This window comes from Sinocyclocheilus anshuiensis, unplaced genomic scaffold (genome assembly GCF_001515605.1).
Source record: "Sinocyclocheilus anshuiensis isolate Anshui unplaced genomic scaffold, SAMN03320099.WGS_v1.1 scaffold305, whole genome shotgun sequence".
Lineage (NCBI taxonomy): Eukaryota > Metazoa > Chordata > Actinopteri > Cypriniformes > Cyprinidae > Sinocyclocheilus > Sinocyclocheilus anshuiensis.
In genome coordinates this window covers 266,755-285,022 of record NW_015540850.1, presented here as the reverse complement: position 1 = coordinate 285,022, position 18,268 = coordinate 266,755, and the positions used below count along the sequence as shown (strand labels likewise).

The 18,268-nt window shown below is 37.9% G+C and overlaps 2 protein-coding genes across 2 annotated transcripts in view; one reads left to right on the top strand and one right to left on the bottom strand.

Moving 5' to 3' along the window:
• Positions 1-9,616: 9,616 nt before the first annotated feature.
• On the bottom strand, positions 9,617-14,395 carry LOC107687735 (ATP synthase subunit delta, mitochondrial-like). Its single transcript, XM_016485183.1, has 5 exons — positions 14,346-14,395; positions 12,266-12,438; positions 11,024-11,112; positions 9,840-9,975; positions 9,617-9,747 (listed from the first exon to the last, which is right to left on the bottom strand). The coding sequence occupies exons 1-4, from the start codon at positions 14,393-14,395 to the stop codon at positions 9,853-9,855; spliced, it is 435 nt and encodes a 144-aa protein (XP_016340669.1). The 3' UTR covers positions 9,617-9,747; positions 9,840-9,852.
• The window catches only part of LOC107687734 (voltage-dependent calcium channel beta subunit-associated regulatory protein-like), a 22,659-nt gene continuing 18,746 nt past the window's right edge, over positions 14,356-18,268 (top strand). The window contains exons 1-2 of the mRNA XM_016485182.1: positions 14,356-14,651; positions 17,229-17,305. Of these exons, the coding sequence (XP_016340668.1) occupies positions 14,633-14,651; positions 17,229-17,305 (96 nt within the window). The 5' untranslated portion in view covers positions 14,356-14,632. The remainder of the gene's footprint in view (positions 14,652-17,228; positions 17,306-18,268) is intronic.

Below are 18,268 nucleotides of genomic sequence, written 5' to 3'. Positions count from 1 at the left end.
TGCCAACACACATTTCAGTTCAAACAACTTGTAAAAGTGCATGTAGCATCCGATGACCCCTTTAAAATATATATAAATAAAATTGTTTTTATGGGCCAACAGCACATAGGACGGGTTTTTATCACTTGCACGATTTTTCTATGGTTACAACAATAATAATATTAATAATAATAAATGTTAAGCATTTGGCTCAGTCGGCAACGGCCGGCCGCCTGGTCCCGAGATGGGCCGACCGAACCGTTCAGTCAAAATCAAGCACGTCATCAGAGAGAGTGCAACACGAGCTAATTTTCAGTAAAAGCTAGATAATGGACCATAAAAAAGGAAAGGCGGTGCAGATAAACTTTGAGAAAGCAAAAAAAAGGGCTCTTAAGTCAGACGCTGCTAAATGCGTAACATTAACCGAACTCTTTTCTTCAGTTCAAACAACTTGTAAAAGTGCATGTAGCATCCGATGACCCCTTTAAAATATATATAAATAAAATTGTTTTTATGGGCCAACAGCACATAGGACGGGTTTTTATCACTTGCACGATTTTTCTATGGTTACAACAATAATAATATTAATAATAATAAATGTTAAGCATTTGGCTCAGTCGGCAACGGCCGGCCGCCTGGTCCCGAGATGGGCCGACCGAACCTTTCAGTCAAAATCAAGCACGTCATCAGAGTGATTGCAACAGGAGCTAATGTTCAGTAAAAGCTAGATAATGGACCGTAAAAAAGTAAAGGCGGTGCAGAAAAACTTTGAGAAAAAAAAGGGGCTTAGGTCCGACGCTGCTAAATGCGTAAAATTAACCGAACTCTTTTCAAAAGGTTTAAATTCAACTTCTGCAGCAGAGGACAGTAGTGCCACAGAGGTAAGAAGAAAACGAAAATACAGCTAGCACAAGGCATTTTCACACTACTTCTGCCAGTTAGCGCCTGTTTTTTTTTTGTTTGTTTTTTTACAGTAACCTACATTGTATCAAATAGTTGTAAGCTTAGCGTAGAACCCCAGTATATTTTAAAATGTCATTGCTTCGTGATAATTGGTTACAAGTGTTAGCTAGCCTGTTACTGAATTGCATGATTGAAATATCAGCAGATAAGGTGGGATTTAGGGGAACCACTGATATAGGCTACTTGCAATATAGTCTAACACATCAAAAAACTATAGCAATAGCCACAGTAATATAGACATATGTAGTGAACTTTACTTTGATTATGCATATAGTCATATATTAAAATACAACATTGAATACATGCATTCAGTACATACGTTTACAGTGCTGTGAGGGAGGATGCTACGGTAGGCCTAGTAGAGACAGGGAGGAGTGTGGTAGAGGTAGAAAAAATCCAACAGACAGTGACAACAAAGAATAACATACTGTAGGAGCAGTGGTGCCCAACCCTGTTCCCGGAGATCTACCTACCTGCAGAGTTCAGGTTGGAGCTGAACTTTGCAGGAAGGTAGATCTCCAGGAACAGGGTTGGGCACCACTGCTGTAGAGAATGACAGCAGACAAATGACATAGACAGCACACAGACTCTACAACATCCTCAGATTCTTGTTATTTTGTTTTTACTGTATGTGTAAATTTGTTATAAACGTGTGCTCTTTAAAAAGTAGTAAGCATTGTTTGCCAGACACTTACATTAAATGTTTAAATATCTGTTACATACGGTACTGCTTATATTATTTCACCATCTGTACACAAATGTAAGTAGTGAATGCGCGTGTCCGTGGGTGGGGTTGTGTGGGTGTGATAATGTGGGCCGGTGTGGCTACAGTGCCATGGCTAAATTTTTGTCCCAGTCCGGCCCTGCCGAAAGAATCAGCGTATGACCTCTATGAAGTGTTCTTGGAAAAAACTGGATTAATCCAAGTCTAAAACATTGCTGGTTTCCTAGACACAAGGTAATCCTGCTCCTGAATGAGATTGCTCAGTTAAGCTTGTCTTCTGAATACGGTCCTTATGTTGCTTAATTAGTGGCTTTAGAAGTCAAGGCATTATTAAAAATGGTTGATAATTATTTAGGTTCAAGACTCAAGAGTTGGTGAGGTTTAGCATTAAAACAAGATGTATTTTTACAAGTATATTAATCATACCTAGTGTTTAGGGATGTAACGATTAACCGCGAGCCGGTTGAAAATCGATTCAAATATCTGACGATTCAAATCGGTTGAGATGCTAAACAAATCGCGATTCATTTAGGGGTAGGAGTTTATATGAATGTATGTCTGAGGGGAACTCACTGTCTTTAGAAAAGTTTAGATGGTATGACGCTTTTATCCAAAGCGATTTACAAATGAGGACAATAGAAGCAATCAAAACCAACAAAAGAGCAGTAATATGCAAGTGCTATATTAGTATATTATTATAGTATTATATTTCAATTTCACAAAGAAATGTGCAGCATTTTGTCCAAGCAATAATAAAAGGACACATTTAATTTATAATTCGTCTCAAATCTAATTTTGTTTAAAAAAATTATAATAATCGTGAATCGAATCGAATCGTGAGTTGAGTGAATCGTCACATCTCTACTAGTGTTACATACTGTTAAAGTTTAAGTTTCAACATTCTTAAATTGCTTGATTTCAAAGGAAATGTCATTCGTTCATGCAAATGTATTATTTTTTTTGCACCTTTCAGTTCCTCATTAGTTGACAGTCAAACAGCTGCAAAAGTATTATGAAGCAAGAATTTGACAACGCAAAACTGACAGAATCTGAATAGAATTACAGTATATTTAGCATGAAATAAATATAACTCAAGAAACGGTACATTTATCCGTTACATCCGAGGAAGTATATATATATATATAATACCTGGATAAACCTATCCGTCTGCATTCCCAGTCATCTCAATGGCACTTGCTCGGCTGGTGTGGAACCCCATAGAAGTATGCATGTGAAATCCGCCGTCTTTGCTCATGAGCACTTGTTTTTGCAGCCAGCCATGTGACTAATCACTCTAGAGCCACAGCAAAATGACATGGCCACAGTGCTGTTTGGATGACAAATGTACACATGACAATGTCCATTGGATGACAATGTACACACTGTAAAATCCCAACCTGTTTACTGGCATCTATCCAGTTGTGATGCCAAAAGCAGCAAAAAGAAACAAAAATGAGGTGTTAAATAAATCAGTCAATTTTACATGGCTACATTTTAGTGGCCATCAATGAAAACATATGGTGTAGTTACAAGCATCTACCAGCTAATGGACCATGCTAATCGGCAAAACTTTAACCCTTCTTTGCATCAAGCATTACTTTGAGATGCTTTACGTCACAATTTTGTAATGATTAAAAATGAAGCGTGAACCGTTGCTTAACCAGGGGTTGAAACGACATTAAGCATAGTGAGAAAAACCTAATAGTAGCTAACATCAGAGTATCCAATGTCCAGTGGGAGGAACAGCACTTTCCATTGAATCACGGAACAAACTCTCAACCTCTATATACTATTAATTTAACAACTCTTAATGTGAAGAGGTGAACACAAACTGATGCAGTCCATGTTTAGTCATGTCTGCATTTAGCAGTTCAGGTTATTTGATATGTGCAGCCATTCTAATTAATTAGTTGAAGAGGTCTATTTTTGTACTCTTGTTAACCTGTCTGGCACTAAGAACGAGAATGTGTTTACACGCAATGTTATGTTAATGGTATGCTAATGTTCCTGAGAACTTACATTAAACTTTCTGAGGTGCATCACTTGTTGGTTGGATTACATTTGCAGTGCGTCAGCACACTGAAGGCTCATTAGACGTCTTGTACACTGATACTGCACACTGTCCATGAGGTGTTCTTACTTAAATATCTTCATGCAAAACCACACCAGCAACCTTTTACTTATTACATGTAGAGGTTTCCTATAATCTGAGGCCTTGTGAATTCTAGGAGGTGATCTATTTGGGGGCTTGTCCTGGATTGCTGTGATAAAATGCATGCTACATAACACCATGGCTAAACAGCTAAGATGCACTGACCAGTCAGTGATAAGTTACATAGTAAATCATGTTCTGTTGTTCCCCAGTGCACAAAGGACCACTTTGCTTCAAGTCACCCTAAAGCTGAAGCATTTGAAAGCTTTTACTAGCTCGAGTCGATAAAAGCTTGCTTTAGCATGCACGTTGACTTTCTGGAATGATGACGAGTTGGGAGTTCCTGGAAGCATTGCTTCAGAGAGGTTGTCATAGCATAACTTGGTGGAAGGGCAACAAGGTGGTAAACATAAGGTCACCGTCAAGCATTCGTTTCAGCATATAAGGCTAGGCTATTCATTTGGATAGTACAAAACTGCTGTCATTACTTGTCGTCACCGTGTCCACCATAAAGTAAGTGACCAATGGGCATCATTTTTTTTCCATTGTCAAGTACAGTCAGTGCATTCCTGACCTCGCCTAACCACCCAACCTTCCTCGCCCCACCACCAGCTGCTAATATCAGGCCAGCTGACAGAATAAGATCAATGGCTGGGCTCATGGTTATGTTTGATCTGCTGTCTGCCAGCACTGCAAGGCATCACACATTTGCATGCGGGTGTGGGGCCTTGCGCCAGAGTCCGGGACATGTCCGAAACAGCATAAGCATGTAAATCGAGCCAAGTCTACTTGGGTAGTGCTGAACGGAAACTAGCTTGATGGCATATTTTCCTAGTGCTTCAGCACAAGGACTTGTGATTAGGAAACCAGCACAAGTCACTATATTGGGTAAGGTCTCAAGCACAAATCTGAATCTACTAGGACTAGGGATTTATTAGGACTTTTAATTGAATGTGCTAATTTGCAGCAATTAATAATAATAATAATAAAAACAGATAAAATGAACTCATCAAACTCAAACAATTAATGCCCCATGACCTGTACATCAATTCAAAAGGAATGTTCCTATAGAATGGTAGCAATTTAATCTTGAAAACCCCAAATGCAAAAATGCAAAGCATATTTTTACAAATTTTAGTCAACACATGCTACAGGTAACGTACTTTGCTAGACCACAATTACAGAAAGCTGGTAACACAAAAAAAGGGCACATTCCTACAAGATGCAATCTTGTAAGCAAGACACTGATAAGAATGAAGGGTATCAAAAGTTTGTTAACTTTTAAAGTTGACTTAAAAATGTAGCAGAGATATCATGCAATGACCAATAGCATCAGGTGCATGTGTACGTACACCATCGGGAGGATGTGCAAAGTGATTGATAGAAATTGATATAGGGGCCTGCAGGGGCCATTTGCACAGAACACGTTTTTGCATGACACAGGTGCAGGGCAGTGTAATAATAAAAAAAAAAAGAGCAAGGTCTAGAGATGTTTTTTTTTTAAAGTTGATTTTAACCTGAGCACTGCATTTTTAGAATGCTGTGTCATGCACGAGATGCTGCAAAAGATGCAAGTGCGATGGTCAGACACATTCATCTAATGCAAGTTAACACAGGAAAAGCAATTTAAAAGCAGCACAGTGGAATGCAAAACACATTCAATGTGAATGGCCCTTTACAGTGCATTAAAGGCTACATTTTATCACCTTGGCTGTCCCGTGGGAATCAAACTTAAGAACCTGGGATTGCTAATACTCCACCTCTAAAGCATAAAGCATTTACATTTTAGTGTAAAAAACCCTGTTCTTATATTGTCAATTGATTGTACGGTGTTCACTTGGAATGTTGCCCCTGCAGTCTTCTGATTTTGTGTGCACTCAACTCAATGTTTTTATCAATCAAGAGGCGCTACTTTGAGAGTACAGATTCATGCACAGACGTGCGAGTTCACTTTTTTAGGGAAATAGTATGTCTGTATGACAACTGGGTTTTCCCCCCCAATTGGTTTTCCATGCAGTGCTGATTCTGCTAATGCAATGCATTCTAAGGGGCAATGTTTTGCACTTAAGGGGAAAAATCTGAGCTGTTTTCCAGCTGGATACCTTACGTGGGAAAAAGTGATGGGGGCGGCAAAGGAAAGTGTTTTTTGATTGGTAAGTTTAAGACTAGATGCTTCGAGGTGACATGGATTCATATGCTGGAGACTGCACAGAAAGTCTTTGGATTCTGGCAAGTTTAGGAGGAAGGCTTTGTGAACTGTCAGTCATTTCTTGATGCGCCTTACAAAGGTAGTTTCACTGCCTCCTCAAAATGAATGCACCTCAGTTTCTCTGGACACAGACATTGTTTAAACCTTTACAGTACACAATATGAATGGACATATTATGAGCAGTCAAACATGGTTTTACGAAAACCGTACTGTAGAGTTTGTGTACAGGGTTTCACTCTGTGAGAGACCCCAGTGCCCACGCCTCACCCTCGCTTTCCCAGTCAACCGATTTAACAACCTCACCCTTCTGGAATGTGACACTTTGCTCGGTGGAACGCAAGACCGCCACAAACATCACTGTTAGCCTGAGGGAGATACAAAGACTTAGCACAACCTTTGCGTTACTGCAGCAGTAACAGGGTTTATTTGCAAGCAATAATTAAAAAGTGTCCTACATTTCTGACGTGGTTTGTGAAGGATTATGTGTGTTTGTGTTCCGAACCAAATGTGTCTATAATAATACAGAGAGTTAGCCGTTAACATTCCCATTCACCTCAATTGCTAAGCTTGAACTAACGGAAGTAAATGCCAGGTAACTAATCTCTCTGGAAAGATATATGCAGCCAGATGGTCTACTTACGACATTGACTAGCAGGGACTAACTGGTCAATGGTAACCAGCCAAAAAAAAGACCAGAGGAGTCATAATTTTTGCTATTCTGTTCAGTACCACAAGCAAAATGCCTAACAAGAAGTATATTCAATATGACCGTTATGAAAGAGCTATGAGGGGATGCTATCCTAAATGTCCACATGTACAATTGATTACTTGAAATGTCAATCAAAATGCTTATCACTAGAGCAAAGCTGACAAAGTTTAACCAAAAGGTTTTGAGGTGTGCTGTGGATTTGCAGGTTGCTCTTGAATGCTTGCTCTAGGTTCTATTTGTAGACACCTATGCATGTGTGGGTGAGAGCGATAAAAAAAAAGGATGTGGTGTAGGGTCTACATCGAGAAACAGCCCTAAACGACTGACCTAAGACCAGCTGCATTTCTCAGAACTCCAGCCTTAGTCAGTTCCAGTAACTGCAGAACTGGTCGTGGATCTGCGCTGGTCCGTATGCCTGTGTAGGCGGGAGTGTCAGGCCTCTGCGCCCACTCCCAGCTTGCATGCAGTATCTCGCAGCCACCTGAGAGTCTGAAGCTGTGCAGACTGCAAGCGAAACAAGGTCAGAGCTTCAAGCAGCACTTTCTTACAACTGTCCCATCTTCCTACAGACATCTGAAGCATGACTGTTACACCTAAGCAAGAGAGGTGTCCCATTCTTTTCTGGGAACACCATTCCTGCAGAGTTCAGCTCAAGAGTGTCAAACCCTGCTCTTGGGAAGCCACCTTTCAGATATGTTTAGCTTCAGCCCCAATTAAACACACCTGAACCAGCTAATCAAGGTCTTAAGGAAACTTTCAGACAGGTGTATTGAAGCTAAATTTGACCTCTGGGAGCAGGATTGGATAGCACTGGTTTGGTTAGACATTTACACACACCTGAACCATCTAACCAAAGTCTTTGGGCAGCTGCATTGAAGCAGATTGAAACTAAACTGCATGAAGGTGGCAGAACTGGACACACCTTTTCACACCTGGCTCGTTGTTTCGGAACCTGGTGCGTTTCCCCCCTTAGCTCGGTTCGTTTGGGCATATGTGAACACGGCAATCGTGCTCGGATCCACGCCAAAACAATCGGTCCAAGATCGCCTGAACGAGGTGGTCTCAGCTCGATTGAAAACGAATTTTGCTAATACCTCAAAATGAACCTGTGAATGTCTGTGGGAGAGCACGTCTTCGCCATTCAACATAAAAAGGCGCATTTTTCATTTTATAATGCCGCCTTATTGCTCTTCTTCCTAGTAGGTGCATTTTAAAAATGTTTTCCCAATGAATCCTGGACTCCTGCTCAAAATGATAAATTAATATAAGGACAGCTACAAAAAAAAGCTGTTGTCGTTCCATTCTGACGGATGACAGCCGTGACAGCTATGAGTGGAATCCCGGAAAATAAACGGTGGAACTTTGACCAATGAGAGAACAGTTTACCTGCGCGTGACTTGAATTAACAAATTTGGTCCGTTTAGAAACTTTGCCGTGTGAAAGCGAACCGCACCAAGAATAAAAAGCAACATTGTAATAATTTTAATCCCTGTTTCGGAACAAAGCAATCGATCTACAGGTGTGAAAGCATCCTAATGTCCTAGCCACTTTATTTGCAATGCAGAAGTAAGCTATTTTCTTGCATGAGGGTTCTGATTCATTAGTCATTGTAAGTACTATAGCTATAGGTAAATAACCAGAAGAATAACAAAGTGCAATAAATAGTACAACTATTTGCTTTGCAAACCAGTGTTTGTGATAATTGTAATAAATTGAAATATTATAACAATGGACATTGCTAGATCATTTTGTACCAATCTGGGATACTGTTTCTTCAAAACCCTTGATGCAGGACATCTTGTTCCTAAAGTTGCATATCTGCATACAGAGGTTTATAAAATTATGAAGAGTTTTTGCTAGGGCAGGACTTCTGACCAAAAAACTGTCCTTTCTTAAGACTGCAGAACGGTAATTAGGACTAGAGTAAGTTTAAGAATAGAGGCTATACTCACACTCGAGCTGTAGGAACAAAATATGGCAACAAGGGAAACATTGTGTGACAAATAGAACCTTATGGTTCTTATTTCAGTCTTTGCAACACAGATTTTTGACAACCAAAATGTGAAAAAAGTACAAATTTGCCATAAATCTTCATTGTTAGCTATGGTTTGCATGCTATTTAGTCAACTTTTTAAAAACATTTCATCACAAATATTCAGTAGACATAAGTTATATGCCTATATGCAAGTTATGCAGTGCAAGTAACAATTTAGACAAACTAGTGAGCTTATCACCCAAAAAACAACTTCTCGTAGCAAAGAATGACTCCTTTCTTGTTCACTGCCAATTCTGTGCATGTGCTACTGGATCAAGCTGCAGCATGTTGCCACGATAGACGTCTGACGTTCATAAAGACGCATGTGGTTTAGTCTTGTAAAACTCCAGTCAGCACATGCTTATAGCTCTGGAGCGGCCATGTAAAATTACCCTGTACTTAAGCAAATTCTAGACTTTTACACCACAATGTCCACTGTCTGTAGGATGTTTTTTCTGGCTGCATAGACTAGCTGTATTTCTAACTCTGTAGCTGTAGTGCCTTAAGCCAATTGTTTATCAGTTTTTAGGGATCTAGATAATGCATATGAATACAACTTTAGACTGACAATTAGCATAATGGCTACAAGGCTTGAAAATGCGGGAAAAAAATAATGGAGTAAAAATAGTACATTTTGTACAAAAATAGTGTCATTGACTGAATAATAAAGATGAATTGATTCGCTCCAGTTTCCTTGGCAAACGGCTTGGAGGTTTGAACAGTACCATACTGCCCCCTTTCTGTCATGAACAGTACTGCATTCATCATCAAACAAATTCATAGCCAGCAAATACAGCTTAAATTAATTTTGTGAAAGGCAAAGAACATTAAAGTGACACAGTGTGTTATTTCAAATAAATTTATTGTTAATTTCATCCACTGTACAAAGCAAGCAGTTAAGTCTTGCGGTTTCTGACTTCACTGGGGTGGGGAACAGACAAAGCCGGAGACCTTTTCAAACAGACAGAATATTCTACTGAGAAACAAAATGAGAAATGTGACATAAATAACATTAATTATACTGTATAATGTGTGTGGGTCCTGCATACGTCTAAAATGTGTACATACCAACCCAAATCGTTTACTCCAATGCTTTGACGATTGCCTCGTTTGCCTCTATGCTGATCAGAACCCCGGCCCGGGCTGCTTCATCTGAAATGCCCCCCAGTTCTGACTGGGCTTTCTCGAGGTTCGCTTTCGCCGCCTGCGCAAAAGACATGGCACTCCTGACATTTGGTTCACACATTCACTGTAATCTTGACACTGATGTGTCGGGCGACAACTCAATCTATAACAGCTGACATTATAAAAGGTGCCAGTGTAGTACAGATCTGAGAACTTCAATATCTTGAAGCACCTTATAAGTGAGAAAACTCATCTTTGCCTTAAAAATCAATGCTACTGCTACTTGAGCCACATTCTAGACTAGCGCGGCCATTTTCTCAACAGTGTGAGCAAATAAACGTGGCCTCTTTCCTGTGAAGGACATTTGTCACAGTGGAGATTACACAGTGTAAAGGCCAAACATTGCTGGGAGTTAAAGGTCTCTCAGTGGGGATCTGACACATCTGCACCACTTCAACAGTGACTGACCTTTCCTTCCTTATTAACCAGCGAGGCCCCCAAGCACAACTATCTCTAGGAAGAATAAAAAGCGGCCTATTTATGTGGAATGAACCCGAAAGTGCTCTTTATTCCATGTCGGAAAAAGGGCATGTCCGAGAACATCCCCTTTGGAATGAGCTCATTTTCGGTGTGTCATTCAGAATGTTTGACTCCTTCTGAGAAAGCGGTGACTAACAGAAAATGAAGACCGTTGTATTTCTATTTAATGATGTAGTGTGGAGGATAAATAGCATGAATACAATCAAAGGGTGGCTTGATATAGTTTCAAATGCTAGATTTAAATGATAATCCTATAAACGGGTGACTACAAAGGCAAGTAGACAGATAATAGGGCGTTTTCGAAACAGTTCTTTCAAATACGGCACAGCTATACAGATTTAAACTCATTAAACAATCCTCTATTATATTCTAAACAGTCTTTGTTTTCTAGTATTATGAAAACTCAAAACACCTGTCCTTTTAATTCTTGAAATGGCACTCGTAACCCATTTTTGTTCCATAATGTGATGCATTTCTAACTAAAAAAAAATACATCGGGAATGTATTGGAGTGTGAAAAGTGGAGAACAGAGCCATGCTTGAATGAGTTTTCCAATTATTTGAGATAACAGCATAGCAGGGACTCACTGCGAGGTCCAGGCTGTCCAGAGGAACGGCCTCCTCCGCCAGCAGCTGCACTGAAGAGTCGGCATTGACGGTGACTGATCCGCTGCTCACTGCAAAGCACAAACCACATTTAATCTCAAGCACGGATGAGAGTTCAAGAGTTATGTCGCTGATGCTTGAAAAGGCTCTCCTTTGTAGGACAAGCCTGACCCCTTCTGGATGAATTTCTAAAACTAAAGGTTGTCTACTAAAGGAAACGCAAATGTGTCTTTATGGTGGATCACATTTTAATCTGCTTATTTCACCACAGAAAATCATATTACAAATCTGAATCACTCCCTTTTGAAGTGTGCTAATGAGGACTAAAATACCCACAAGTCACAGTCACATCCAACACCTATTTTATTTAAGTGTTTCTATAATTAACATGTATTATAATTTATAAATTATATCAAATGTCTTCTCATCTTTTTAACAGCACTCCTTCCAAATTAAATCATATTAACTAATCAGGTCAGGTATTACCAATCAGACTAGATTTCAATTAAATAAGGGTCAAATTAGTGTTCTGAAAATTACCAAAACTAAAATGACTTTTAATATATAAAAAGCGAAATATCTGACTTTTAGCTCATTTTAGTTTAAGTTTGGTAGTTTGATGCCATGTGAGAGTTTCAGAACAGGGTCAAATCAAAAATAAGTATGTTAATAAACATTTAAACGGGAAATAATATGGCACTTGCAACACCAAAGTCATGGGTTTCAATTACCAGGGAATGCATGAAATATTAAAATGCAATACAAGCCGCTTTTGATAAAAGTGTCTGGCAAATGCATAAATGTCTATGTAAATGTAAAATGAGATAAGGGATAAACAAAAAAAGAATTTATATACAGAAAGATAAAATTTATATAAAGTGATATCTACCCTTTGCTCTATGGTTGCTAAAAACAAGAAAGACTAGTGGAAAAAAATGTTCACTTCAAGAAATAAATTAATAACCACCATACTGCTGAAATGATCCTCATGGAAAGTCATTGGTTGGTTGGTTGCTTGGTGTTTTAATGTCATGCCAGCTTCCTTGACTATTTTCATTGCAAGTAAGTTGAAATACTAAAATACCATTTTAAAAACCTGTTTCTATGTTTTTGGAAAGTCACGGTCACCACCACTGTAAATTATTTTGCTTTGACTCAAATACTGCAATTTATCTCAGATCTGGTTGGTTTGGAATTTTACAAAAACAGCACTAGAGAACTCACCGAAATACTTAGTAGAGGAACCATCATCATTGAAGACGGTGACTACGCCGGGCCGGAGCACCTGCAGTGTGGGGACGTGGGCTGGGAGGATACCAAAGGCGCCTGTCAGTGTTGGGACATCAATCTGTTTTACATTGGCTTCCTTGAAGAACACCTGCAAAAGGCATAACAAGCTTCACTGCACCAGATGAACACAGTTTGATGTTTAATATGAACGCTGGCAACCAAACTATTAAGTGTTTGAACTCCACAAAGGAACAACAAATCTCAATGCATTAACTAGGCCTGGGCGATAAAACGGTATCGATATTTATCCACGGTACACCTTCTTCGATATTGATATAAAAAATGTTCGATATAGCGCACGATATAGGCACGTGCTATGAGTGACGCAGACAGCACACACAAACACATGCTGAATTGAGTGCTGTGCCTGCCTGTGATGAGGAGATTGAAATGATATGAAACATTATATCGTTGATACATTTTTTAGCTATATCGCCCAGCCCTAGCATTAACTATGACCACTGTGCCCTTGAACAAGACATTTGACCAGGTCACTCTAGGGAAACTTAGAGTGACAGTGCACTTAGATACAATTATGAAAAGCATTAGATTAAAATTACAAATTACTAAATGCAAAGCACCTGATCAATTGGGAACATTTCTAAAAATTAAAAAAAATAAATAAACAGTTCTGCTAATCTCAGGGTTCCCCCACCATCTGAATAACGACAGTAATCACAGACTGTGATCATTTGTGATACTAAATAAGGATGTTAAAAACACAGACAGGCAGTCAATCAGACAGACAGTGCGCGGCTGATAGGACAAGGGCACGGGCAAACTTTCCCGTCAGGCCTTGCGAGGACTGTGGGGCTGATGGGACATGTAGTTTTGATTTATGCGGAGGTTATTATTTATTCACATAATTATACATGTTTTTCAACATTTGTCATGCCATTTTTATATAAATTTGTTTAGCCTCGTATTCCGTAATATTTTTAATGAACAACGCAGCAGCGCCGCATCTAGTGGCTTCAACTGGATAGGCTAACAAAAACATCTTGTGCGCCAGTAAGGCTACCTGAGGCACACCTAAAATTCGAGTGCAACGTTTTTGTATTAGAATGTGGATTTTTATTTTAAATTCAACGAATATTCGAAATTCGATTTTTTTTAACAGCCCTACCCAAAGGGCTTTATCAAGCATCCCCCCCCCCCAAAAAAAACATATACAAATACATTTAGGAGAACATTAAAGAGTATTGACAGAACAACAAACAAACTTCAAGATAAATAAACAACAAGTTAAATACGGTAAATCAATTAAAAGTTTAATAAAATAAAACGATAATGATTTCCAAAAATAGTAGGCCTAATAAAAAAATTGGGGGAAATTGAGGATATGTTGATGTCTATCAATTTTTCGCACAATACTCAGTTAGTGACGTCATTTCCATTACAACAAAGTTTTTCAAATAAACAATTAGTGCACTTGTCATTGAAGAGTATGTTTACAGTCACATATGAGAGTGAGAAGAAAACAGAAAATTCAAGGTAAGTATCACTTGCGAGCAAAATGTTTTATTGTGCATGTTCGCTGGTGGACATTGTTTATAGATGGTGATCAAAACAATGGTTTGATTCCGTTTTTGATCTCTGATTATTATTATATTTTTAACTGTATAATGTTGCTCATATGCCATTAAATAGCTTAAGATCCATTGGGATAATTGTCACAAAACATCTGTGAACTGTATATTTGTTTCTGGTCAACATCGAAATATTCATATATATGTCGTTTTTTTATTTTAGTCTTACTTTAGTCTGTTTAATAGCCTAACATAAACTTATTGAATAAATTACTGACTGAAGTAAAAATGATGATTGGCCTAAGGGTGCAATAGATGATACGACCACGAGGGGGCGCTCAGTAAATATCAATTTAACATTCATCGCACGAATTGAATTGATCCTCATACTCAGTTAGTTCAAAGTGAGCATGTGTGGAACTGAATAATAATTCACCTCAGTGTTATTGCGTTCATCTATTCAGTATAATGATCTATATGTTTACCCAAAACTGCAGTGAGCCCAGGCCGCATGGGGATGCCCGTTACTGAGCATTTTTCACTGACTCAAATGGGGATGACCTCATTTCCATAACATCAGGAGAGGACTAGGGCGTGATAGACACTTCTGATAAGTAACGCTGTACCTCACTTTGACGTCACGGTCTGCGCTCCTCACTGGGCGATGGGAGAGTGGGTGTGTTTAACGGGGGACTTCATTCATAAATACAAAAAGATTTAAAAGCCCGAATTAAAGAGAAGATCGGGGAATCGTTTGCGAGCGTTTTGTCTCATGGACCACGTGAATTATAGTTAGGTGAGTTTTGTCGGCTTGCCATTCACGCTGCTATTGTTTCCGTCGCGATCGTCTCGGTGTCTTATTAGAATGGCATCGTGCTTTATTAATGGAAATGATGGTAGTCTAAAAGGCGGAGAGCATCTGTTTGGAAAACAGACATGGATTATCTTTTGTTGTAAACGGCTATCGATTAGAAATAGGCTAATAGCCTGCCCTGAACATAACTGGTTTGGGAATGAGATTTAAATTCATTTATATGGGTTTGTATCGTCTGTCTGTTGATGCTCACATCGCTACTATGGCAAGCTGTTTAAACATTTATTAATGTAGACTATCTGTTTTTATATTACCAATTCTAATTTTATAATTACTTGTGAGTAGTCTAATACTGAGTAATCAATCATTAGTAACTATTCATTTAATCGTAATGGTAATCTCAATACCTAGTAGCCTATCTATTCCAGCTTTACTATTACTCATTTATAGTATTTATGAGACTACTATTTATCACAGTTGTTACTAGAAATATATTTTTTAATCTCACAAGTTGCAATGCATGCAATATTAAATGACCATGCAGAATAGCTACTTTATAGTTATAATTTAAATATTGCCAGTACAATTAAAATGTTAATTTAAACAGTAATACTAGTGTCTAAAAAGATATAGCCTACTAGGAAAACTGAAAAACTGAAGAACTGTAACTTTTTAAACAGTTACCAGTGTTATTTTAGTACCATTGAGATAAAATGACAGCTTTTATTGATATTTTTAATTAGTTTTTATTTTTATATGTTCTGCTTTCATTTTAATTAATTTAACGTTCTTGTCATTGTGTTTTTGTAACTTTTATCATTAAATTTTTTTTAATGTCTATATTTTTTTTATACATTTTTATTTCAGTTTTAGTCATTTTTGTACATTAACTTAAACTACATAAAAATGAAAAAGAAAATGTAGCCTTGGCAACTAGCTAAAAATTAAATTAATGTAAGGATTTTTCTATAATTTATTTTAGTTCAGTTAGAATGTATTTTAATTTTTTTATTTATTTTTTTATGCTTTTGGTTGTAGTTAACTATAATAACACCAGTAGTAAGTAATTAAAATAAATACTGGTCTCTAATTAATGTTTAGTAAAAATGGAATAAATACCAGCAACAATTTTGAGTACTTGTCTGATTAAATGATATATTTGAACAAAATAATTAGTACATTTTTCCAACTGAAATAAAATTAAATTTGTTACCAGTAGCAATGGAGTATTTTCTTATCATTGTTAAAATAGCTAATAGAACTTAATGGGTAGTCAGTAGTGATGATGAAAAAAGATAATTGTTGGTATTGTATTACTTACTAGTGATTAAACACGAATTAAACATGAATATACCAGTTTGTTGTAGGAATTAATGTTGAAATGTAAATAAGGTATTAAAAAAATTCTACAAATAATCTATAAGAAATGCTTATGGAGAGATTTTTGAATGTGATACACCTCCGCAGAGTCTGGCAGGCATGACAAGAGCATATGTTGCATAACGTTCACGGTAGTTCGTTGATTGTGTTAGAGACTGTAAAATATGTTTCTTCAGGTAACCTAAAATGTAGTAACACAAACTAACTAGTTTTATTTAAGTCAAAGCACAACCGAATCAACCTGACCATTTAAACTACACAAACAAAGGTCGTTTTTAACATGCATTTTGTACATTTTCACTTTTTTGCAGTGTATCATAAAGCAAAATATTTATTTGCAAACAGAATTGGTGCAAACCAAATAAATCACAAGTGAATTGAAAGGGACAAAATAATTAAAAAGGAAATCTGGCAATGCCATTAAATCTGAAAGAACAGTCTGGAACATTTCAAATGGGTCTCTGTTGATTTGTTTAATATCTATGTCTAATAACAGTACATTAGACGTCTCTGTGAACACTACAGCAGCATTATGCATCCGAGACACAAAAAACAAGCTTAAATGATCTCAGGAACGCTAAAGACCCTGAGATGGAGAAAGAGAGAGAGAAGCTATGAAAACAGGTAGGTGGGCAGAAGCTGGATGAGTATGCAGCAGGAGCCTAAAGCTTTGCAGTCTGAGCCTTCAAACATGCTGCAATCTCTGCATCTAATGCACACAAACACATGCTGCCTTCAGATAATGGGAGAAAAGGCAGCGTCGCAGCATTAAATAAACAAGGACTGCTTGGGAGATGAGTGCAGGGGTGAGAGAGTGGGGTTTTTTTGCAGTTTATGCAGAAAGCTGTGGTGTTGATGGTTTTAAGTGGAGCATATGCTGCCGGGCCTCAGCCACTGGATAAAAGAGGACGTGAAAAGGGATTTTTGGGAGGGAAAGGGTGACATTTTGTCACAGGATTGCATAAGTGTGTGTGTGTTTGTATGTACAAGAGTTGCAATCAAACATATCTGGGAACTATATTTTGGCTTAAAAGCTGAGTATTTCACAATCATTCAAAGGAAACTTCAGGGATGCATTGGTTTTATTTTCCTTGTGAAGGAGAATTTAAATCCTACTTTAGTGCCAAAACCAGCTTCAAAGCAGCGGCCTGAATTCCTGTAATGTCTTCCTCAGGGGGGACACTCTCTCTGGCTTGGACCATGAGCAATGAGTCTGCCATATGGACAAACCAGAACAGAACTTACCCCACCGTAAGTACTTGTGCTTCTCCTTCCTGCTGGTTACTTTCATTACACCCATTCTCTCTCTTTGCAGTGCTATCTCCAGACATGCAAATTGAAAATATCCTGTTCTGTGTCCCTTGTAATTGGATCCACCGCAAGATCTAAGCAAATTAGCCCTTGCGAGAGAACGTCGAGTCAGACCGAATCCATCGAGCCGTCAGACGATGTGATAGAGCATCACAACCCAGAGTTACTGTCAGGAACTTCAATTACCGGCATAAACAGCATCATTAGATTAGATTACAATAGAGACATTCATTTAGGAATAGCAACTAATTCCAGGATGTTCTGGGATTTTGGACCTTATAAATATACAGTTTACCCCAAAAATTATTATTTACTCACCTTCATGTTGTTCTAAACCTGTATGACAGACTGGGTTCAAAAAAAGGAGAAATTTTGAAGAACGTCCTAGCTGCTCTTTTACATAGCTTCAAAAAAGTTGAAGAAGCACCATAAAATTATTATAAATGTGGTCAATATGATTCATGCTCTATATTTTGTGTCCTCTGAACCCATATTGTAGCTTTGTGTGAGGAACAAAAAGAAGTAGTGATGTCTAGCTTGTAAATGAATCATTGCTTTGAGCAAGATCTTTTCAATGGACTCAGTTGACTAAATTATTATTAAAAACGTCTCCATTTTTGTTCCATGGAAGAAAGTCGTGCAGGTTTGGAACAACTTGAGGGTCAGTAAATGATCACAGAATTAGTGATGCACCAAATAATTTTTTAGAGAAATTAAAATTGCAAAAAAAAAGTGAAATGTCATTTAGCCAAAAACCTGAACCGAAAATAACCTCTTTCGATATTTCATCCGAAACAAATTTTACATTCTACTCTAGGAAAATTTTTGGACCTATTTTTATTTTTTTTTACAGACAAACACACAATGATATATTACTATATATAGTAGTATATTATATATATA

What these genes read in the sequence shown, in the direction of transcription:
- LOC107687735 (XM_016485183.1), bottom strand. Translation starts at nt 14,395, where the DNA reads ATGCTCAGTAACGGGCATCCCCATGCGGCCTGGGCTCACTGCAGTTTT. An exon ending in TGGGCTCACTGCAGTTTTGG is followed by an intron (nt 12,439 to 14,345) that starts GTAAACATATAG and finishes GGTGCAGTGAAG; the next exon opens with CTTGTTATGCCTTTTGCAGG. An exon ending in TGGACAGCCTGGACCTCGCA is followed by an intron (nt 9,976 to 11,023) that starts GTGAGTCCCTGC and finishes TCTTTTGCGCAG; the next exon opens with GCGGCGAAAGCGAACCTCGA.